This window comes from Chenopodium quinoa, unplaced genomic scaffold (assembly GCF_001683475.1).
Source record: "Chenopodium quinoa cultivar QQ74 unplaced genomic scaffold, ASM168347v1, whole genome shotgun sequence".
Classification (NCBI taxonomy): Eukaryota; Viridiplantae; Streptophyta; class Magnoliopsida; order Caryophyllales; family Amaranthaceae; genus Chenopodium; species Chenopodium quinoa.
The window spans coordinates 1,090,649-1,115,673 of record NW_018742969.1 but is presented as its reverse complement, the minus strand read 5'-3'; the positions used below and the strand labels follow the sequence as shown (position 1 = coordinate 1,115,673).

Genomic DNA, 25,025 nt, shown 5'->3' with positions numbered 1-25,025 from the left:
TCAGCAAAGCCTCGTCTTCTTCAGCTGCTCTAGCTGCAGCTTCGGCTTCAGCAGCTCTGGAGGACCCTTCTCCTCCTTCGCAAGCCTCAAGTACCCGTGCAACCTCTTCGGCTGTGCGGGCAGCTTTAGCTTCTTCGTTCAGCAGCTGAAACCAAGGGTCACTCTTCTTCCACCAAGGCTTCTGCCTCTGATACAGAGCAACAGCCTCAATTTGGAAGTGGGAAGAGTCCAGATGAACTTCCCTATGCCTCGGCTCAGTGATAGACGGGGCCCGTTCAGTTACAACTCGCTCTCGGTTAACACCAAGACGAGCGTAGTTAATGCCAACGTTGGTCTCGTCCCGCTCTGAAAAAAGGAAAGGGAAAAGTTTAGCTCAGATATATCGGCACAGCATAAAAAAAAAGCAAAGCGAGAGAAGAAAAAGAGGTAGTTAAAAAGCCTCGGCCCCAGCCGAAGAAGCTTACCATCCTTAAACTTTCGGCTGAGGCCAACAGCTGCTAGCATGTTCTCTTGGAAAACGTAATGCGTATCGGGGAGCCAAGTCTCCGGGATATGCTGCATTCGACCACTTCCCCCCGGGTTCGGCAGCTTGCCGAAGATATGTTGCTGATCCAGGTTCGGATCCGCCCCGTTATCTGCGGGGGGACCTAGACTTCCCATTTCGGGATCAGGCTCAGCTAAGTACCGGGGAGCGCTGAAGACGCAAGGGTGGCCCGGATCTGTGGGTGCCCTAACCCAAATCCATTGACCTCTCCAGTCCTTGTCTGAAGAGTCATTTGGCCACATGGTCAAGTATTGGGGCCGGGACTCAATCCGGTACCACCCAGAACCATGGCTTCCGTGCCCACTTTGAATATTTGGCACTAGCCGATGGAGCTTTCCGAAGCAGTGCAGGTTCGGCACGTACTTGAAGAACTTGCAGACCCATAAGTATGTCATCACCCTTCGGATGCTGGTGGGGGTTAGCTGACATAGGGAAATGTTGTAATGGATCAGCAAGTCTCGGACGAAAACGTCCAAAGGGAACCTCAGCCCATACTGAAGTTGTCTCGTGTACACCCCCACATACCCCGGGGGTGGACGATGGATTCTATCGGATGCCGAGGGCATTCGGCACCAATATCCATCAGCTTCAAAAATGCCGTAATGCAACTCAATTTGCTCGGCAAATCGATATTGATCGGCGTTCTCTACCCACCATGAGTAGGGGCGGTTCTTTATCATGGCCGAAACGACTTCGGCATTCTCCCATTCTGAAAACCCAGGGAGGATATCCCAAAGGACAGCGGGAACTTCATCATCCCGTCCAGAAGCGCTCGGCTCATCCGTTCTTTGAGGAGGAGCCGAGGAAAGGGGAGTCGCCCTAATCCCTTCAGCAGGGTCAGACTCCGGCCTTTGACCATTCCAGGTCCCAATCCTGTTCCTAGGATCGGGAATCGGCCTTGCTCTTCTTGGAGCACGGGCTCTACCTCTAACTCCTCTTGCCATGGATTATTTCGAAGAGAAAAGTCGAAAGAAAAGGGGAAGGAGTTCGAATTCGAAGAAAAATAAACTGAAATCAAAGGAATTTACCTTAATCTGAAGCGAAAGTTGTCGATTTACGAGTTCGTAGTGGCAAGTCTCAGTTTCTAAGCTCAATGCTCGGGGAATTTGCGAAGTTTTGATGCGGGTTCTTGGTTTCTCTCTCGAGGAATTCTGGGTTTGTGTTGGTGAATAAGTGAGGAGAATGACGCGCCTCTGTTTATATCTCCAGGTACGGGATACGAAGAGTCTGTGCTTTAATTTCTCTTAAATACCCACTAAGTAACCATTAAACACATGTCTTGTGATTAAACTGCCCATTATCCGTCCAACTTCCGCAAATCATTAACCGTTGTTATCTCATTAATTACGGTTTAAATTCAAATTTTTGGATCAATTAACTCATTTACTTCCCTCCTTTTCTGAATTAAATCAAACCCGACCCGTCATCCTTCCAAATCGGGTCTGGGGGGCAAGTTGTTTGGGTCCAATTTAGTCAAAATTGGGCCTAAGCACTAAATGATCCAATTAAAAGCCCAAGGTCAAGGTTCAACTCTCCAATTGCACAAAAGTCAAAGGTCAGCCCACAAAGCATGCCAATTGGGCTAAGGCCCAACCTCACCATGTATGATGAGGTATAAAAGCCATCATATTGACACATTCATACATTCACGTTCAGATTCATATGCTCATTCTTGCATTCAGAAATATTCCACAAAAGCCTCAAGCTACAAACTCTCTTGCATAGTGTCTTCCTTTTACACATTGTACTGACTTTAGCATCGGAGGGGCCTTCCTCGGAAACACCCCCGAGGCTAGTTTACGTGTGTTCACTGTGCAGGAAACCTTCGGCCCAACACAACTTGGACCGAATCCAGTCTTCTCCATTTCAGCGGACCTTCGGCAAGGTCCCATTGTTTTCAACCGAAACAATTACAATGGCTACAAATTTAGTTTAGCCATTGAATGGTCATTCTTATTTCACGTTGGCGTAATTATATTTTATATACTTGTTTTTTTAGAGTTCTACAATAAGGTAGCCTTGGCCTGAGTTGTATTTGGGTAAGTGTTTATGTGTAAGCTTTATTTTAAATTTAATGATATCCTCGCTATGTTTAGTTTTATAGTTTAAGTTGGTAAAACATTCGCTTAAGGTTTTTTTTATAAGCTTTTGAGATTTAGGTATGTGCGCACGTCAAACGTCATGGGATATTTTGTTGCGTTATTTTAATTGGAAGATTGCATTGAGTTCATGCTAGCTATTACGTTATTTCTAAGCTCAAATTTAATAGCATTATATGAATTTTTATATTATGAATTGTGTAAGACTAGGTATTTTATTGTACATAATTAGCGTTGTATTCTTGTAAGCACTAACACATATCGAGATTTGTTAAACGTCGCCCGCAAATCTCCACATAAAGCCCACAAATATTTTTACTTTGACTCTTTTGCCCTTTTTCTAATTTTTACCGAAACCGTAATTCACTCTCACGAGAATGTGGAGCTGGAGTGGATCGCCGAGGGACACCGAAGAGCCGTCATCGTCGCCGGAAAGCGAGATAATCCGGGGGAAAAATTACGAAAAGTAGGGGTGGCGTCTGGTCAGGACGCCGCCACCATGGCTGTGGCGTCCTGGCCAGACGCCGCCACCATGGCTGTGGCGTCCTGGCCAGACGCCACCCCTACTTTTTGAATATTTTTTTTTTTTTTTGTAATTTGTTATTTTTTTATTTATTTTTTTTCTTTTTTTTTTGTAATTTTATTTAAAATTTTTGTAATTTTTTTTAAATTTTATTTAAAGTTTTTGTTTTTTTTAATTAAACATTAACACAAAAAATTCTGATTTTAAAAAAAATATATACATTAGAAATAAAAACATTAACACATAAAACAAAAATATTAAACATTAACAAAAGAATTCTGATTTTCCAAAAAAAAAAATATTAGACAAAAAAAAAAAAAGTGGTAGGGCGCCTGGCCAGGACGCCCAGCCCCTGGTGGTGGCGTCTGCTCCGGCCGCCGGGACCAGGGGGCTGGCGTCTGACCTGGACGCCCAGCCACGGCGGTGGCGCCTCTGGAAAACGCCACAACCGTGGCTAGGCGTCCAGGTCAGACGCCAGCCCCCTGGTTCCGGCGGCCGGAGCAGACGCCACCACCAGGGGCTGGGCGTCCTGGCCAGGCGCCCCACCTCTTCTGGAGTTTTTTTAAAAAATACCCTGCCACCGTGAGCCGTCCTTCCCTCCGCCGCTGTGGCCGCCAAGTCCTTGCCTTGCCGCCTCAACATTGCCGTATTTTCGGCTGATTAGAGTGTGGGTATGGGTTAGATTTTTTTATTTTAGGTTTAGGGCAATAAGGTAAATTCAATATAGATTTGTGGGCTTTATGTGGAGATTTGCGGGCGTTGTTTAGCAATCCACATATCCTAAGGGTATATAATGGAGTATATATTTGCATCAAATAAAATATATAATGGAGTATATATTTTTCAATAGCAACACAATACCCTAATACCCTAAGAATACCAAAATAACTTTGTACAATAAATATTTACATATTTATCTAGTCTAAAATTGTCTTTAAACTACTAAAATTTGCCCATTTATAACTTACGCGTTTCATTATTATTAACTCAAGGTCCGGCCATCGGGTCATCCCCTACAAACAATATGGTTACAAACAATATTATAGGAACTCGAGATGCAACATACCCCTTACAATTCGATAGTTTTCGACGACACTGGTTCACAAAACCTCTGAAATTATCCGAATTCGTATATTATTAACTAATAGGCATTATAGCCTTCATTTTTGTAAATTTTTCAAACTTAAAATGAAAAGTGATTGGGGTTCTTCCCATGGAAACTAAGACACCTTAGGAGGCTATATGGGGGTGGTGGGAACATCCACTTTACCTATAAAGTTTTAAACGATCAATTTAGCTATATATTAAAAGGTTATGCCTCCCTTTATTAGCTCAAGGTCAACATGCATGGAGGAACTTTATATGACCAAATAGTGATTATATAATAACTTAAAAAGGCTCAAAAAGACATTATATATATGACCTAAAGATGCATTTTCTACAATCACGAGATACCTCAAATTTTGGTTCCAAAACTTTTGATAGTGGATCGATTTCGTGTGGTATCTTCGATCATTCCGGACTTTTTCAGCTCGAAAAGAAAAGTATTTGTGGTTCTTCTCACATACACACCACAACATTTAATTTTACGAGGTGATTAATTAGAGTCATCCACTTTGCCAATAAACGAACTATTAGTTAGCCATTTACAGCTTCTTATGACTTCCTAACTTCATTTCTTCATTAGCTACATCTGCGCGCCTTTACATGACCAACTAGTGGATGCTAAAATTTGTTTGTTCCCGGCAAATTTTCTCTTTGTAAGAAATGAACTAGCTCGTAGTTTGTGATACAAAATTTTTATATTTATATGTATAAACCTTTGTTTTAAAAAATAAAATAAAATTTGAGGGTCCTTACACAAGCAAAGAAAAAAAAAAAAAACATTAGATATTGTGTCATCATCTGTTGTAATTAGGTCCCTCAAGTTTTATTTTGATGCTTGTAGTATTTCATAATATTAAGTTATCAACCAATTTAAAATATGCTACCTAGTATTAATCTAGCTCTATTTATTTATTTTTTATGAGTAATGTTTCTTGTTCTCTAAATATGCTACCTAGTACTAATTAATCTTATGATAATTCATATTAACCGTCTTAAATCGTTTTGAGGCTAAAAATTTGTTTTTGTCGTTGTTGTTGTAGTGTGCATGGAGATTGATTAAGAAGAAAAAATTTAGGTGAGTTAATATTAGAGTTAATGAGTAAGATCCAAATCATACGAGTAGTTCTAAATTTTTATGAGGTAATCGTAATACCTATGTTACAAATTTAGGAGTTACTACTGTTTAAGTGAAAGAAGGGATATTCGATTTCAATTATATAGACATGATTTATCTACACTTATATGAACTTGGTACAAAGTTTCGTAACATCAATTTTAATGAGAGGATACGCATATTTACATCATTGGACAAAAGAAACGGAATAAATTTATCAAACTTGATTTTTCTTTTGCATGGTGACATGGTGTATGAGCCTGTGAATAGCTTTCAATTTTTATTAAAGACCATGGAAACAATAGTAGCACAAGAGAAAGATGCTAGGAATGAAAAGATGATAAAAATACAAAAATTCATTTCTGAAAGACCACTTAGATAAATTAAGCTAGGTGATTGTATGTATTGTGGAGAATGCTAACGAAGGGAGTTATATTGTTTTTTACACTATTTTCATAGCTTGCATTGTTAGAGAGATATGAGATATCATTTAAGAGAATAATATATTTAGGTTTATTTTATGTTAAGATATTATTTAGAGAATATATCTTTAGGTTTATGGCTAGGTTAGTATATATATTTTTTTAGGAATATTGTTTTCTATTTTATGAGCGTAGGTTTTGTATAAATACTCTACCTATCGATGAAAAAAAAACAAGCCATACTGTTCTATTTCCTCTCTAATTTGTCAACACATATATTTTCCGATATCTCATATCTCTCTAACATGCATTGTTATTTTTGAGGTGGTTGTAACCCTATTTATATATGGTTCCAAATGGCATCATATGACCCCAAGATATATCCTCTAGAATTTCAAAACTTTTTGACATCGGGTCCCGAAACTTCCAAAATTTCTCAAAAACTGTGGATAAACCTTCGATTTTGGAATTTTTTGACTTTTTTTTGCTGCCCAGAAATAAAAATTACCGAAATGTTTACCATGGCCCCCTAATACCCTCCGAGAGTCCAATTGGGTGTGTGAAACCATTCAATTTTCTTTTAAACAGCCAATTTACCGATTTAAACTTGCACCGATTTCGTTAACTCAAGCCTACCACGAACATTTATAACAACAAATAATGATCATATATGGTTCCAAACAGCATTATAGTAGCCCGAGATATATCCCCTAGAATTTCAAAACTTTTCGACACTGAGCCCCGAAACCTCCAAAATTTATCAAAAAGTGTGGATATTAGCCTTCAATTTTTGGAATTTTTTGACTTTTTTTTGCCCAAAAATAAAAATTGCCGAAATGTTAACCATGGTCCCTAATACCCTCTGGGAGTCCAATTGGTTGGGTGGAACCATCCAATTTGCCTTTAAACGGCCAATTTACTGATTTACAACTCGCACCGATTTTATTAATTCAAGCCTACCGCGAACATTTATGACAACATATAATGATCATATATGGTTCCAGACGTTATATGACTCTAAGATGTGTCCCCTGAAATCTCAAGCCTTTTCGACACCAGGACCTGAAACCTCCAAAATTTCTCAAAAAGTGTGGATATTAGCCTTCAATTTTGGAATTTTTTGACTTTTTTTTCGCCCGGAAATATTAATTGCCGAAATATATACCATGGACCCTAATACCCTCTAGGAGTCCGATTGGGTGGGTGGAACCATCCAATTTTTCTTTAAACAACCAATTTTCCGATTTACAACTTGCACCGATTTCATTATTTCAAGCCTACCACGTACATTTATGACAACATATAAAGATCATATATGGTTCAAAACTCCTTATATGAATCCGAGATGTATCTCATAAAATCTCAAGCTTTTCGATATCGGGGAAACCTCAAAAATTTCTCAAAAAGAGTGGATATTAGCCTTTAATTTTGGAATTTTTTTACTCTTTTTCGCCCGGAAATAAAAATTGCCGAAATGTTTACCATGGTCCCAATTCGCCTATAAACGACTAATTGACTGGTTTACAACTTGCACTGATTTCATTAAGACAAGCCTACCACGAACATTTATGACAACTTATAATGGTCATATATGGTTCCAAACGGCATTATATGACCAAGAGATGTATCCCCTAAAATCTCAAGGATTTTCGATACCGGGCCTCGAAACCTCCAAAATTTCTCAAAGAGCGTGGATATTAGCCTTAAATTTTGGAATTTTTTGACTTTTTTCGCCTGTAAAAAAATTGCCTAAATTTTTACCATGGTGTCTAATACAATCCGGGAGTCCAATTAGGTGGGTGGAACCATCCAATTTGCCTTTAAATGGCGAATTTATCGGTTTAAAACTTGCAACGATTTCATTAACTCAAGCCTACCATGAACATTTATGACAACCTATAATAATCATTTATGGTTTAAAAAAGTATTATATGACCCCGAGATGTATCCCCTAAAATCTCAAAGCTTTTCGACACCGGGTCTCGAAACTCAAAAAATTTCTCAAAACGCGTGGATATTAACCTTCAATTTTTGAATTTTTTAACTATTTTTCGCGCGAAAATAAAAATTGCTGAAATTTTTAACATGGTCCTTAATACATCTGGTAGTCCAATTGGGTGGGTGGAACCACCAATTTACTCTCAACGGTCAATTTACCGGTTTACAACTTGCACCGATTTCATTAACTCAAGCCTACCACGAACATCTATCTATGACAACAAATAATGATCATAAATGATTCCAAATGACATTATATGACCCCGAGATATATTCCCTTAAATCTCAACTCTTTTAGACACCATGCCTTCAATTTTGGATTTTTTTTTTTATTTTTTCGCTTGTAAATAAACATTGCCAAAATTTTTACCATAATCCCTAGTATCCTTTGGGAGTCCAATTGGAATGGTGGAACCATCCAATTTTTCTTTAAATGACCTATTAACCGGTTTATAACTTGCACCGATTTCATTGACTCAAGCCTACCACGAACATTTATGACAACAAATAATGATCATATATGGTTCCAAACGACATTAAATTACCCCGAGATGTATCCCCTATAATTTCAAGATTTTTCGACATCAGGCCCCGAATCCTCCAAAGTTTCTCAAAAAGAATGGATATTAGCCTTCAATTTTGAAATTTTTGACTTTTTTAGTCCTGAAATAAAAATTGCCGAAATGTTTACCATGGTCCCTAATACCGTCAGGGAGTCCTATTGGGTGGGTGGAACAATCCAATTTGCCTTTAAACGACCAATTTACCGGTTTACAAGTGGCACCAATTTCATTAACTCAAGCCTACCACGAACATTTATAACAACAAATAATGATCATATATGGTTCCAAACAACATTATATGACCCCGAAATTTATCCCCTAAAATTTTAAGACTTTTCGACACCGGGCCCCGAAACCTCCAAAATTTCTCTAAAAGCGTGGATATTAGGCTTCAATTTTGGAATTTTTTGACTTTTTTTGTCCGGAAATAAAAATAATTGCCGAAATGTTTACCATGCTCCCTAGTACCCCAGGGAGTCTAATTGGGTTGGTAGAACCATTCAATTTGCCTTTAAACGGCAAATTTAATTACCGGTTTACAACTTGCACAAATTTCATTAACTCAAGCCTACTACGAACAATTATGATAACATATAATGATCATATATGGTTTCAAACGACATAATATGACCCGAGATGTATCCCATAGAATTTCAAGACCTTTCTATACCGGGCCCCGCCGAAACCTCCAAAATTTCTCAAAAAGCGTGTATATTAGCCTTCTATTTTGGAATTTTTTGACTTTTTTTGCCCGGAAATAAAAATTGCCGAAATGGTTACCATGGTCCCTAATACCCCCCGGGAGTCCAATTGGGTGTGTGTAACCATTCAATTTTCTTTTAAACGACCAATTTACCGGTTTACAACTTGCAATGTTTTACCGGTTTACAACGGCCAATTTAATTAAGTTGCACCGAACCCGAGTTGAATTGAATTGACCCAAACCCTTTTTAACTAGTCAAACCCAAATTTCACCCGACTTGTTACTAACCTGACATAAATTCAACCCGACTCGTTCCTAACTTGACCAAATTTAAGCCAAATGAAATCAACCCGACTTGTTATTGACCTAACCCAAATTCAACCCAACTTGTTATTAACCCGACTCGAATTTTACCATAACTATTACTAACTCGACTCAAAAATTCAACTCGATATGTTACTAACCCGACTCGAAATCAACACGACTTGTTATTGACCCGACCTAAATTCAACCCAAATTGTTTCTGATCACCCGATTTCAAATCACCTTAAATGCAATTTAGACCATCTTTTTATTGTTGATAAAAGCATTATTTTGTCTAGGGAGACCAAGTCGGTTCAGGACAACAAAACGAAAGGAGCATCATTTTCAAATTTAAGAGTTAAATATAGTATATATTTGTTGTATGGTTAAAGGAGATAATTATCTTCCTAAATTATATACTATAGTTCCCTAGTATATTGCCATATATATTATAGTCAAAGGAAATAATTAGTTTGATAAAAATGATAATTATCTATTTATAGTTAGTTGAACTCGAATATAACCTGACTTGGAAATGACCCGACCTGATTGTAACCTGCAAATTATTGACTTCAACATAACCCGATTGAATCCGAGAATGACCTGACTTGAAAATGACCCAACCTGATTATAACCCGCAAATTATTGACTTGAACCGAACTCGACTTGAAAATGACCCGACCTGATTATAATCCGCAAAATATTCACTTGAACCGAACTCGACTCAAACCCGAGAATGACCCGACCTGATTCTAACCTGCAAATTATTGACTTGAACTGAATCCGACTCGAACCCGAGAATTACCCTAACCCGTGAAAACCCGAATTAAACCCGACCTATTGTTCACCGACCCGAATGTAACCCGACCTAAACCCGACTCAAACCCGATAAGAAGTATGACCTGACGTGACCCGACTCAAGCATGACCCATCCCAAACCTAACCCGCATAGGTTATGGAATTAATCTGAATTGACCCAACCCGAGTTGACCCAATTCACTTTTACCCGTCCCAAACCCGACTCGTTTATCCGAATTGACAGCTCTAATTCCATCTAATGTTTATGTAATAATGTTCTAACACGTAGCATTTATTTTGATATAAAACAGATTTGGTTAGTTGGTCGGATATTTGATCGGATCAACTTAGTTATTTAGTTTATTTCATGTTCGTATAAATATATATATTAGGGATGATTCTATAGTTGTTATTTGGACCATAAGTCCATAACATATATATATGGTAGCCTTGGTCTGAGTTGTAACTGGCCAGTAATAAGTATAAAGCTTTATTTTAATTATAATGATATCCTCGCTATTTTTATTATATTAGTTTGATTTGGTAAAACATTCGCTTAAGGTTTCATATAAGCTTTTGAGATTTAGGCATGTGCGCACGTCTTGGGATATTTTGTTGCAATTATTTTGATTGGAAGATTAAATTCTTCTTCAGAGGTTTTTTTAGTGCGGCAAGCCACATAGTGCGGCACGGTTAATTGTATTTTAGGGTTACTTGTATTTTGGGGTTACTTGTATGGTATTACTTGTATTATGAGGTTACTTGTATGGGTTACTTGTATCGTGAGGTTACTCGTGTGTGTTACTTGTATTCTGAGTAACTCCAGACCAAAATCCCATACCAAACCAGTAACACCCTACAAGTATCCCCGACCCTAATCAAAACCAATAACAACCATATAAGTAACACATGACAAAACCAGTAATACCCTACAAGTAACCCCGACCAAAACCAGTAACACCCATACAAGTAACCCCATAATACAAGTAACACCCACAGGTAACCCTCGACAAAACCAGTAACACCCTATAAGTAACCCCGACCAAAACCAGTAACACCCATATAAGTAACCCTATAATACAAGTAACACCTACAAGTAACCCCTGACAAAACCAGTAACACCCTATAAGTAACCCCGACCAAAACCAGTAATACCCATACAAGTAACCCCAGAATACAAGTAACACCTGACAAAACCAGTAACACACTATAAGTAACCCTTGCCGCACCATGTGGCCAGCCACGTACAAAAATTTGTAATTCTTCTTTATTTGCATTGTGTTCATGCATGCTAGCTAGTAGATTAATTCTAAATTCAAATTTGATAGCAGCATTATACTCCTATATATTATTTATATTATTATGGATTGCTTTTCAATTACAGTACTAATTTACCCATTTACAACTATAATATTACACCATTCTTTATTATTAACTCATTGTCGTCATTCCCTACAAATTAAACAATGTGATTCCAAACAATACATAAGACCTTGATGAGATGCACTGTAGGGATGTCAGTGGGGCGGGGATGGGTTTTGTTTGTTGAAATCATCTAAATGAATAGATTATTAATTTTCAATTATTTTATAATAATACTCAAATATTTGCATCTGCGTACGTGCAACCCTAGAAAAATGGAGCAAATATTAAAATATATGAAGGGAGTAGTTGTCACGAATGGCTAAAAAGGAATAATAGTATACAAATACTAGTATATGAATTATGAATAGTGACCTGAAGCTAAGTAAAAGTTTGATCAATTTTTTTTATTTTATTTTTTTCTATAATAATTTTTTTTTTTTTTTAAAATACAATTGAAACTTAATAAAGAGAATTGGTCCCTTAGAATAATATATCAATTAGTGCCACCAAACATCTTCTTGAGCTTCTTAATTTGTGCATCATCTAGCAAGGCAACCTTCTTAATCAATTCCGAGGGTAGACTGTTTCCAAACAAAGCAGTGTCAACTATTTGAATACCAGGATTTTCACTTGCGAAACTTGCGTACGCAAGAACCGGCGTTGATCCTACATTAACTTGGAAGTGTAGTAATGTTGGTGGGAAGATCATTACGTCTCCTTTGGTTAAAGTTTTATAGTATGCAGTGTTATTTGTATCGATAAACCCTGCAATAATTGTTCCTTCTATAACGATGATAAGCTCAGACACTCGATGTGTGTGGATTGGTACAACTCCGCCTACCTCCAAGTCTGCTCGTGTAATGGAAAGACCCATACCATTCAAACCCGGAAATTGAGGGACAAATGCCGTACTTGCACCAAATTTGAAAGGGTTTGCGCTGTTACCAGCTACCCTCAAACCCGAATAAACAAAATCATCAGCTGTGACTTTTGCAGGATTCTTACAAGAATATCCCGCCGGACTACTAGGTAGGCTCAAGTCTCCAACACAATAGTCGGATTGAATAATATTAGCATAAGAGAGAGATACTAGGAGAGAAAGAACGGAAAAAATAAGCAAATTCATCTTCGGAAGTGTATGTATTTTTTGTGGAAAATGCTAACAAGGGTGTTTTTATTATTTTTCGTTTATTTAGACATATTCATTTTGAGGGGTTTGTAAGCCTATTTATATACACTCTAATACTCAACGAATATAAGACAAGATATATGGGTAGGTTATAATTTACTAATTTACTGACTTTCTTACATACGTGTTCTATCTAATGGAGTTGACTTTTTCAATTCGATGTGGTAATCATTAAAATGATTACCCAATTAATCATTAAAGTAGTTGATGTTTAAGTATGGATAATATGGTTTTAAAAATGGTTTGCGTGCACGACTTCAATGAGCTCTATTAACCACATGTGTAATATTCACTCGAGTCTAACCCAATATTTTAAAATATTATTATATATTTTGTTGCACCTTTCTTTGTATTCCGAGTATAGGTTTGAATTTTTTGGCTCACTATTATAAATCATCTATAATTAAAATTTATGGAGTTTGCAATTAGTCAGTACATCCTCTATATGGACATATCCGATGGAGTATCTATTAGCTACCTGTATAATGCAACTTAAAATAAAATGTTGTTGATGTATGTCCCCATAGTACATATGTCGCTGTATCATAAAAAAATTTCTCGTCTAAATCATAATTTTTTTATAAGTTCAAAGTTTTTTTTTTAATACTAGCTAGTATAAAAAAGCTGTTTTTAATTCTTTGAATGTTTTTACTCTAGATAAATGTGTCCCTTTTTTATCAACTAATGAGTAAATTTATCTGGCATTTTTGCATTTGTTAATACTTCTCCTAAAAATACACGGATAAAAAGTTTATTAATAAACTTATTGTAAACAAGTATCACAATGAATTTATTTAAACTGTGCATTGCACATTGGCACGGGAGTATAAACTAGTGGATGATAAAAACAATAAATAAAGACGAGAGATAAATTAGTAGACCAATTCAATTAGAGTGGAAATAAACAATCAGATTGATTACCTTGTGTATGTGAAAAGAAATTAGCATATTCATTTGTTTACGTATTATTCACGCGTTTTGGTAGCTGGAGCATTCATTTTATGTGATTATCTTTATAGTAGCTCTGATTTTGATTTAAAATAGATCTTTAATTAGTTTAATATGTGGGTCGAATAATGATTAGGTTAAGGGCTTGTTTGGCATTATTTTTTGTTTTCAGTTTTCAGTTTTTTTGAAAACAAAAAACCAAAAACAGGAAACAAGAAAAAGGTGTTTTCGCTTTTCTGTTGTTAGTTTTCAAAATTAGCATGATTTTAATAAGTTTGACTAATTTTTTATTCATTATATTACATATATCATACACTTTTAAAATACAAAAAACCAAAAAACTGAAAACTGCAATAATGCCAAACGAACCCTTAGTTTATACAAGTAATAAGTTCACCTTCGCATAATTATATCTTCTTGTCTATCTCACACGGTAGCCTTGGCCTGATTTGAACTAGGGGTGAGGTTTGTACGTGTAAGCTTTATTAATGATTTTCTTGTTATTTTATTTAATTAGGGTTATTTCATAGTTTGGATTAAATATTCAAGGTCTTAATATAATCTTTAGTTTTAAGTGGGTGAGATTTAGGTACGTCTTAAGAAATTTAAATTTGTTGCAATATAATCTTTAGTTTTAAGAGTGATTTAGTCATTGAGTGAAGCTAAGCTAGTAGTGAAAATTTATACTAGAATTTGATAGCATTCTAATTAAATGTCATGCATCGGAGTAGACTGTGGAGAAATTTCAAAATTTAAATATTTACTTTCTCTGTTCTTTTTTACTTGACCTGTTTCTTTTATCACGCTTGTCAATGCAAAACTTTAACGGTTAATAACTTTAATTCTCCATAATTAAAAAATATAAAATTTATATATTATGATAATACTTGTTGAGACGAATTCAAAATGATTCAACATAAATATGTTTTTCCTTACATATTATTTACAAAACACGGTCAAAGAAGGAGTGATGAATAGTGTAAAAGTCAAAGTAGATCAAGTAAAAAAGAACGAAAGAAGTAAAATTTAACATGAAATTGAATTGAGCTAATAGCTAAATACACTGATTGACCTGAAATTAAAAAAGTGGCCACCAATTACATAACAATATCATCGAAATAATTTCATGACTTCATGTCACCATGTGTCCTTAGCGACCAACCAACATTTGGACACTAACGATTTCATACGACTCTGTAATTATGAACTTTCCTTTTTTATTTAAATAATATATTTATAATTAGTTTAGCATAATCAACACATTTTGGATGTGGCTTGCGGCTAGCCACACCATAATAGAAAATATTAGCATTTATTTAAAATATTACTTTTTTATTTTGCGAACCTGACTCTAAGGTGAGATAATATATTGCTGTCCGTAGTACAAAAATTGGACACCACCTCCAAATTTTTCTTATGACATAATTATATATATACTAAAATTGTTGATTTATTTACGAAAATGCCACCATAACAGAAGCATTATTTACACCCAGTTTGAAAGGGTTTAATTTGCGCTATTAGCAGCCTCTCTCAAACCGGAATAAACAAAATCATCAACTGTGACTTTAGCAGGGTCCTTACAAGGGTATCCTGCCGGACCATCTGGTTGGCTCAAGTCTCCAACACAATAGTCGGAAACAATAGTAGCACAAGAGAAAGATACTAGGAATGAAAAGATGATAAAAATACGAAAATTCATTTTTGAAATTTAGACCACTTAGATTAAGCTTGGTGATTGTATGTATTGTGGAGATTGCTAACCAAGGGTGTAACCTTATTTATATACAAATAGTTTGTAACTTTGTATAAGATAAGATTTAAGATGGGTGACTAGACTATTGACGTTCTACATAGTACATACATTGTGCTTGCATGGTAAGGGGATCTATCGACTTTAATATTTCAATTTGATGTAATTAATTAATGGTACATTTGTGTTAATCAATAATTAGAGATATATCTATTCCCACTTAAATGTGGATCTTTTACCAAAACGGCTAGTTTTACAAAAATATTTACCAAAACGGCTAATTCTAAAATTTAATTCCCAAACTAGCTAATCTTATTGATTTGAAAGGATAATATTTATTTCTTATTATTTCCATTGAACCGGTTCGGTTCAGTCCGGTTCGGTTCACCTTCTTTCTTGTTTGATTTTATGACCCTGTGTGTTTGGTTCACAGATATAGCATATCTTGTGACATAATCAATAAGTTTATCTTTGTCACCAAACTCTTGACCCTTGTGCAATTGATAATCAAGGCTAACATCTCGAGAAGAACTAAATTCGTAATTCTCAGCATATTCAAAGTGCACATGATCAATAAAATCAGAATGTGAGGCTCTTCATATTCAATATCAAATTCAGACTCAAGAACTTCAATATTATTCTCTTCAATATTATTTGTGATCTCATTATTGAGCATTGGAACCTCATTAGCCACTATGTACGAGATAAGTTCATCCATATTCACATCAGAGGAGCAAGAATGACTAACAAGATCAAGCAATCGAGTAGCAGATTGTTCTCCGAACACATCCATTGTCTAATCTGCCATTATAATCACATAAATATATGTAAATTTTATTTATCATACACATTAAACAAAAAAAAAAAAAAAAAAATCATATTAGCCGACATTAATAGACATGAAAAAATGAACAATACCTTGAAATTTCTTATCGTCATATAAATTTGTGGTAGTCTTGATAGAACAATATTATTTGAAATTTCAAATTTTTATGATTGATTTGATCAAGATGAAAAATTAGGGCTTTAAATTTTTTTTTTTATTGAAATTAGGGTTCTTGCAACTGTTTACGTTAATATATCACGAATCAACTGCTTAAATTTTCCAACTTAACAAAATCTTTAAGGAAATAAAAATAAAACCCAAAAAAAAAAAGGTGAACCGAACCGGACTGAACCGAACCGGTTCAATGGAAATAATAAAAAATAAATAATATCCTTTCAAATCAATAAATTTAGCTAGTTTGGGAATTAAATTTTAGAATTAGCCGTTTTGGTAAATATTTTTGTCAAACTAGCCGTTTTGGTAAAAGACCCCTTAAATGTATTACTCCCTCCGTTTTCATATGATAGTCTCATATAGAGTCAAGCACATAAGATAAGAAACGAAACGAAACGAAAAATATTTGGAATCTAACTTTAAAGTACAAAATCATTCATAATTAGTTTACCTTATTTAAGTGTGTTGATAATTTTTTTTTTTTGTTTTTGGAAAAGCCTAATTCATAATTGCATATTCAATATGGGTAGATATTTTTAAAACGCCCAAAATTAGTTTTCCATAGATAGAGTCATGTCATCAATCCACAATCAATTAATTCCAAAAAAAAAATAAGTTTAAAATGGAATATATTCAATATGAGTAGATATTTTTAAAACTCCCAAAATAATATATAAACATAGTAACATTATAAAACAGAGGATCCCTCCATATGTTCCCGTTATATTAACAATAAATAAAGACGAAGAGAGATTAGTAAACCAATTCAATTAGAATGGAAATAAACAATTAGATTACCTTGTGCATAGGAAAAGAATATTAGCATGTTTGTTACGATCATTTGTGTATGCATTACTCCGCGTTTTGACTTATTTTTTGTCATTATATTTTCATAATAATTCTACAATGTCATTTTTTGAAAAAGGTACCACAATATGGTGACGTGGTAATTAATTGGCCTATATTTAACATTTTGATTTTCATTTTGAATAATTTTTAATGTCCATAATGCATAAAAATTGTATTTATATTATGTATTCATTTTAATACATGTATTGCGGCATATTTTGGAATTGGTGGTTGGTGGAGTTAAGATTGAGCTGCTCCTAGGCTTGCTTGGTTGGGCACCAAGGTTGTTGTTGGCTGCAAAATTGGCTGTTTTATGGGGTTTGTGGTGGCCGGAAATTGGGAAGGTGTAATTTAGAAAAATTGGCTGCAATTTGAGGTTTGTTTGAATGGGGATACTGTTAGTGGACCATCTCAACCAAAAACTTAAGCTTATGGCCCAGGAATATGTTTTATACTCTATCACTCCCCCTCACACAAGAGCCCGTTTGGGCTAGAAGTGTGGATGCAGCATGGGCCCTCCTCATACCCAGCGCTTAATATTCCACTTGAAAGTGGGGCTGGATGAGATTCGAACCCGTGACCTTTGTATCACGCTGGCTCCGATACCATGTTATAGGACCAACTCAACCAATGATAGAGTATAAAACATATTCTTGGGCCTCAACCATAAGCTTATGGTTGAGGCCCAAGAATATGTTTTATACTCTATCAGATACAGTATACTTGCTGTTAATTTAGAGTCTGTGCTTTGGAGGGTTCAAGTTTGACTAATGAAATTTAGAAAAAAAAAAAATCAGTAACCTCATGTTTTTATTTCGCAAGGTGCTAAATCATGATGAATTTTTTATTTCCTAAATTTTAATTTTCAAAAATTATTTTTAAAAAATTAAAATAGATTTTCAAATACAATAATGATGTATTTTTCAAAATACATGCATTTACAGTTATACATACATTATAGTACATTTTAACTTTTTAAAAATAAAGGAAAAATTGACCAATCATAACATGCCATATCAGCATGTAATGGTGCCTTTTTTTTTTTTTTTTTTTTTTTTTTTTTTTTTGAGAATTGACATAATAGAATCATCCTTGATTTTGTAATAAAATAGATTATTAATTAGCTGGTCGAATAATTGGATTAGCTTAGTTTATCATTGGTTCACATTTGCATAATTTATTTTCTTGTCATACACGGTAGCCTGATTTGTTATTAGCACTACTACAAAAATGGCCAAAGAGACCCAAATTAAGAGACCGGTTAAGTGCATAACAGGTCTCTTATAGAGGAGAGACCGATTATCTTGGTTGACAGGTCTCTCGAAATATCAAAGAGACCCGTCATTAAAGAAAATAGGTCTCTTGGGATTTTTTTAAAAAATCGAGGAATATAGAGAGACCCGTCATTTTAGATGACAGGTCTCACGTAATAACTAAGAAACCGGTCAATTATAATAACCGGTCTCTTGAATGTTTTTTTTTTAATGTGAGAAATTAGAGAGACCCGTTATTCTAAATAACAGGTCTCTCGAATTGATTTTCCCATATACACGTAGGCAGCCATAAGCCCATTAATTAAGTCCCAAACCCTAGAACTTTTTCACTTTCTCACTTTGTCCTCCGCCGCTCTTCACCCTCCTCATTTCATTTCTGATTTTCTTTCTCTCTCTTCTCTCTCCTCTCATCTTGATCCATCTTCCTCATTTTTCTGGTTTCTCAAACGAATCTCGCACAAAATAAAATGAAATTTACATCATTTACTTCTTTCTCAATCTTCACTCTATTGTTTCAAAATTTCAAGATCTAATATTGCCAAGGTGAGTTTTGTATTATTTTTCGTTATTAAGTGTTAATCTTCACCTTATTCGGTTTTTCTTGATGAAAAATCTAAATTTCTTATAATTATTGCCTTTTTACATCCTTTTTTATTGTTAAAAAACAATAATTAGTTCGAATTTTTGTTTAGCCATGAAAGTAGATTGTTTGTTTGCTTATAAATATTTTTGTTTCAAAACCTATTTTCGCCAATTTATTATGATATTTTCATTTAAAAACACCTTTCTTAGTCAGATCTAGTAATTTTCGTCTTTATTAATTTTGCATTTGATTTTCTATTTTTGTTTCCATTTTCAATTTCGATTTTAGCGCTTTAGATTTAAGTTCTTGTATTTTTTTATTCCTTTGAGAATTTCTTGACGAATTGTTCTTTATTAGGATGTCTTTGATATTAGTATATTTTTCTTGCTTTGATTTTGTGTTCAATATCATTTTAAACTAATTCTCGTATTTCGTTAGTTAAATTGAACAATTTCTCATATTTTTTTTATTGTAAACGAATTTTATTTTATATCTCATTTTAAACTAATTGATTTTTCATTTTCAATCTGTTCCTTATTATGTTTTATTTTCAGGATAATAATATTTGCGTTTGTATTTGTGGTTGTAGGTAACGATCTCTCAATTTTCAAGTTTGAACTGAAGAAATCTGCAATAGAAGATTTGGGAATTTTATAGTCATCATTTCCGGAAAATTTTATTTTTATTTATGTATTGAATTTTCATTCATATCTGTAAAATGTACATAATTTTTAGAGTGTATGAAATACAAGAATTATTTTTTTACTTCTTATTTTTTAACTTCTGATTCAACAATGGAATAAATAAATAAAATTAAATCAGTTATTATGGATGTTAATATCGATGAATTGTACGAGTAATTATAAAAAAAAAATATTTTTTTTTATTTAAAATGAGACCAAAGAGACCCGTTGAGTTGAAAAGCAGTCTCACTTTTCTCAAGAAAGAGATTGCTTATTAAAGACATGCGGTCTCAGTTTTTTTAAAACAGAGACCGCTTTTCTTATAAAGGCAGTCTCAATTTCCTAAAAATTGAGACCGCTTGTATTTAAGAGGTGGTCTTAGCTTTCTCATTCTAGAGACCGCCTCTAATAAAGCAGTCTCTTTACCAAAGAGACCATTGTGCTAGAGACCGCCTCTAAGACAGTCTCTTTGGCTAATTTGGACCGGTCTCTTTGGCCATTTTTGTAGTAGTGTAGGTTATAAGGTTTATACATTTAGGCTTTATTTTAATGATATATTCTTGTTATTTCGTTAAATTAGGTTTGTTTTAATAGTGCGGATTGATTATAAGAGGTTTTATATTTTAAGGGGCATCAAGAAGAGTAGGAAGTGCAAAAAAAATTATGTTAGCTTCAAACAATAATTAATAGGTTATATAAATAGTGGTTTGTAGAAGCGTCCAGTTGATTTTGTAATCATAATTCATTAAATAATTTTCAAAGCAATAAAAATTAAAAATTATGATTTGGAAATTTTATCAAGGAAAATAATAAGTCTACGTACTATTAGAGCCGAGGACGTCAAAGTCTTGCATGGCGTGCATGCATGAGAATTTTGCAACAATTACGTATAGTACATTATTCACTTCATTTTCACGTACTTTTTTTTACAGCAAAAGCCATGTTTTCATTTGTTCACCCACTTTATTTTCACTTATTTAAAGTCAAATAATAAATACATATATATATATATTTTCGAGGCAAAATACATATATATTTATAAAAAGGAAAGAAACTATTTAAATGTGAAATAAATCAAACATTTATACTCCATATATAAAACTTCAGTATTTAATAACTTTTTTAGAGGATTTCTCATTAGGATGTAAAATTGCACATTCTCAATGGAAACAATATATTTTACAAATTCTCCCAAATAGTATAACTTTTGGCCGTACTACTCTTGAAACTGAGCGCGTGGCGCCGCCGACACCCCACCTTGACTCCGGGTGATAAAAAAATTTGGTTCAGTCAAGTCAAGCATTCATATCTCATATCCAAATTCGAGCTTTTTTTTAGCCTGAGTTTGGATTTTTAACTAAATAAATGTTATTGAATTTGCCAAATCCGTCCTTTTTCAGGTCGGATTAGATTCGTGGGTTTTAAGTCATAGTTGATCACCTTTACAACAAATATGTTTCCCGTGAGAATGGTGCAAGCTAAGCTTATGTTGTACCCATATTGCTCTCCATTTTAACTCGTAATACGTTATTACTCATATATATAATATGATCCATACAAATTGATCGCACTAATCATAAAACTAGTACATTAAACATATAGTAGAAAGTATGAAAAATACGAAGTACTCTGTCTTAGATTATGATGAGAATTGAGAAGTCAGATGAGTTGCAAAAACACCAACAAAAAACACAATAATGGGTGCTAGGGGTTTCGAACCCACGAGGCCACAACCAATGTAAAGATATTATTACCAACATAAATATGGGCATTGTATTATATATAAATATTAGTTTTTTAATTAAACTAGTCAGAATTTTCCAGAATCCAGTATGGGTTCAGCTGAACCCATACTGAAATCGCCACTGGTCTGAACTTAGCTATTGTTGCCCATATTAGCATAATTCACGAAAAAAAAAAAAATCCTAAGACGAAGTAGGACACACCTTGGTCTACGTCTACTGTACACTCATAAGTATTTTTGTTTTCATTTTGATTAATGTTTTTTATTTAATCATTAAATGAACAACAAAACTAACCTTGGGTTAGTTGGATGTATATATAACAAATTCTACTCAAGATTATGCAAATAAAAAAACAAAAAAGAAAAAAAAAATCCTACTACCCTCAAAGAAGGAAGGCTTCAGCTTAAGAAAATTGCAAACACACCAAAAAATTCCTAATGATTCTAGGGTGATCTAGTGACGGAAGTGAATCCTAGTTATCTCATTCTCTATCACGAAAATCAGTCAACATAATAATATGATTCATATAGTAACAGTAGCTTAGAAACGGTCCAAACGGAGCTAAACTTAATCTTCAGAAAGCAAAACCAAACACTGAATTGGAAGAGTATACTCCAAAGTCCAAACATTATACTACGTAACAAAATTACACATATGAAAAGTGACCTGAAATTAATGTTTGATCAATTATTTTTTCTATGTATGTATATAAAATATAAAATAAGTCCAACTAAAACTTAAGAGAATTGGTCCCTAAGAATAATAGATCAATTAGTGCCACCAAACATCTTCTTGAGCTTCTTAATTTGTGCATCATCTAGCAAGGCAACCTTCTCAATCAATTCCGAGGGTAGACTGCTTTGAAACAAAGCAGTGTCAACAATTTGAATACCAGGATTTTCACTTGCGAAACTTGCGTACGCAAGAACCGGCGTTGATCCTACATTAACTTGGAAGTGTAGCAGTGTTGGTGGGAAGATCATTATATCTCCCTTGGTTAAAGTTTTATAGTATGCAGTGTTATTTGTGTCGATAAACCCTGAAATTATTGTTCCTTCTACAACGATGATAAGCTCAGACACTCGATGTGTGTGGATTGGTACAACCCCGCCTACCTCCAAGTCTGCTCGTGCGATGGAAATACCCATACCATTCAAACCCGGGAACTGAGGGGCAAATGCGGTACTTGCACCCGATTTAAAAGGCTTTGCGATGTTACCAGCCACTCGCAAACCTGAAAAAACAAAATCATCAGCTGTGACTTTTGCAGGATTCTTACAAGAATATCCCGCCGGACTACTAGGTAGGCTTAAGTCTCCAACACAATAGTCGGATTGAATAATATTAGCATAAGATGTAGATACTAGGAGAGAAAGAACGGAAAAAATAAGTAAATTCATCTTTGGAAATGACTTTAATTGGTTATATGCTAGCAAGGGTGTTTTAATATTATTCGTTTATTGAGATATATTCATTTTGAGGGGTTTGTAAGCGTATTTATATGGGTAGGTTGTAATTTACTACTTTGTTGACTTTCCTACATATGTGTGTTATGACGTAAAGGGACTTTTCAATTCGATGTAATTACTGATGTCACTTATAACCTTTAAGTGGTAATCAATTAATCAGATAATTAACTGAGATAGCAACTGAGAATCCTTTACACGCCTATCAATTCCCAACATTGTTGTAAAAATTATTATTACTCATATAAAACTAGTTGATGTTTATGCATCAATAATATGGTTTTTGACATAAATTTTACATGCACAGCTTCAATGAGCTCCATTACCCACATGTGTAAAGAGAACACCTTGGGGCTAAACTTGCTTTAAGGGGATGAATTACTTGTGTTAAGCAAGGAAGCATTGGATGGTTGAACTTCAACTAGGCATATCTCTCAAACTACTTAGAGTTTTTAGGCAATTCAAATTGGAGGTGAAACCTTGTTTCAAAAGCTTTTCAACGATAGATCATAAGCTTAATTCTGATCAGAAACGAGGAAGTTATAGCTATTCTACTACGAGTTATCTGTGTTGATTCGAACAGAGAATGCACGTCCGTGCCAAATTTTGCATTGAAATGTGTCTACTAAATACGTACAATATGATTGAAATGTGTCTTTAGCTACCAAGTTCGTTCATGACTTTATGTCACTAGGTGTCTTTAGCGACCAACCAATAATATTTGACCATAACGAATTCATACGACGGTGTAATTTTGAACTTTTTTTTTTGTTTAAAAATTAAAATGATATTCACATAATAAGGTAAACATAATTTGAAATTTTTTCTTGAAATAATTCACAATTTCACGAACACAAGGTGAGAAATGGTAATGTAATACTCTGTAATAATTTAATACTCCGTAGTACAAAGATTGGACACCAAGCCACCTTGATATTTTTCTTATATATACTACTTTCATTTCAAATTAATTGCAACGATTTGATATAAATTGTGAGTAGCAAATGTCTAATTAATCGTTGTAAATAACATTATACTTCTTTTATAGACGTGAAAAAAATCATACGACGTAAACAGAGCTATGACTCTATGACGTGATTAATACAAAGTATAATGTTATTCAACCATGTTGAATTTTACTCGTAATTGTTTACACCTAAACAACGACCAACATAAGGCCTCTATTTGTTGTTGTTGTTGGGTAATCTACATCATTAAATAGTAGAATTGACAATTTAGCCCAAATTAATTTGATCCTAGTATGTGCAAGACTGATGACTCTATCCAAAGAAAAAATCACTGATCCAAATATGATGGTACAACTAACTCTTAATTGACTAATTATATCAGGATTTGAAAATTATATAAAGGAAAATAAGTCTATTATTACAGCCGAGGACCTCATCAAAGTCTTGCATGCATCAAAATTTGCAGAAATTACGACGTACATTATTTATGAATATGCAGTTTTAATTCCATGGATTTGGGGGTCTCATAAAGGTATTAGGTATACTCTTGTATGCCATACAAAGTATATCATATGATAATATCATGTACGTACTGACGTCAAAAATTTGTTTTACGTACCCTATTTCCGTTCTGAGGTGTTTTTCTTAGAACAAAATATTGGTGTAAATAATCTAGCCTAGACATGAAACTTTATTAGTCCTTATAAATGAAAACCCTTAAAAATTATTGATTTTAATATCGCAAATTTCTACTAAATTGAAATTCTTTTACTAGTTAAGTGTGGTTGTAATTGACGTTAACTAATTAAAACTTTAATTCTTTTAATTAAAATTGATTTTTACAGATCAAAACTTGTCACATATATTTTTTTTTAAAAATACTACTATAAGGTGAAAAATCTTTTAATTTACAAAGTACATAATTTGATTTTCTCCCTTGGCAACAGTGAACTTTTAACTTTTACCATTAAATAATGCAACGTATATATCTTTAATTATGAATAACAGAATAGTAAATGTTGAATTTT

General features: G+C 34.1%; 2 protein-coding genes and 1 long non-coding RNA gene across 3 annotated transcripts; 1 reads left to right on the top strand and 2 right to left on the bottom strand.

The window, feature by feature from the left end:
• Positions 1-11,823: 11,823 nt before the first annotated feature.
• On the bottom strand, positions 11,824-12,770 carry LOC110729146 (auxin-binding protein ABP19a-like). The gene has a single exon (XM_021908868.1). The coding sequence runs from the start codon at positions 12,663-12,665 to the stop codon at positions 12,033-12,035; it is 633 nt and encodes a 210-aa protein (XP_021764560.1). The 5' UTR covers positions 12,666-12,770; the 3' UTR covers positions 11,824-12,032.
• A 5,994-nt stretch (positions 12,771-18,764) lies between these two features.
• On the top strand, positions 18,765-19,900 carry LOC110729064. Its single transcript, XR_002512801.1, has 2 exons — positions 18,765-19,095; positions 19,725-19,900. It is a non-coding gene; the product is annotated as an uncharacterized LOC110729064 (long non-coding RNA).
• Positions 19,901-22,103: 2,203 nt separating this feature from the next.
• Positions 22,104-23,028, bottom strand: LOC110729063 (auxin-binding protein ABP19a-like). Its single transcript, XM_021908759.1, has one exon. It carries the CDS (start codon positions 22,961-22,963, stop codon positions 22,331-22,333), a length of 633 nt encoding a protein of 210 aa, XP_021764451.1. The 5' UTR covers positions 22,964-23,028; the 3' UTR covers positions 22,104-22,330.
• Between the last annotated feature and the right edge of the window lie 1,997 nt (positions 23,029-25,025).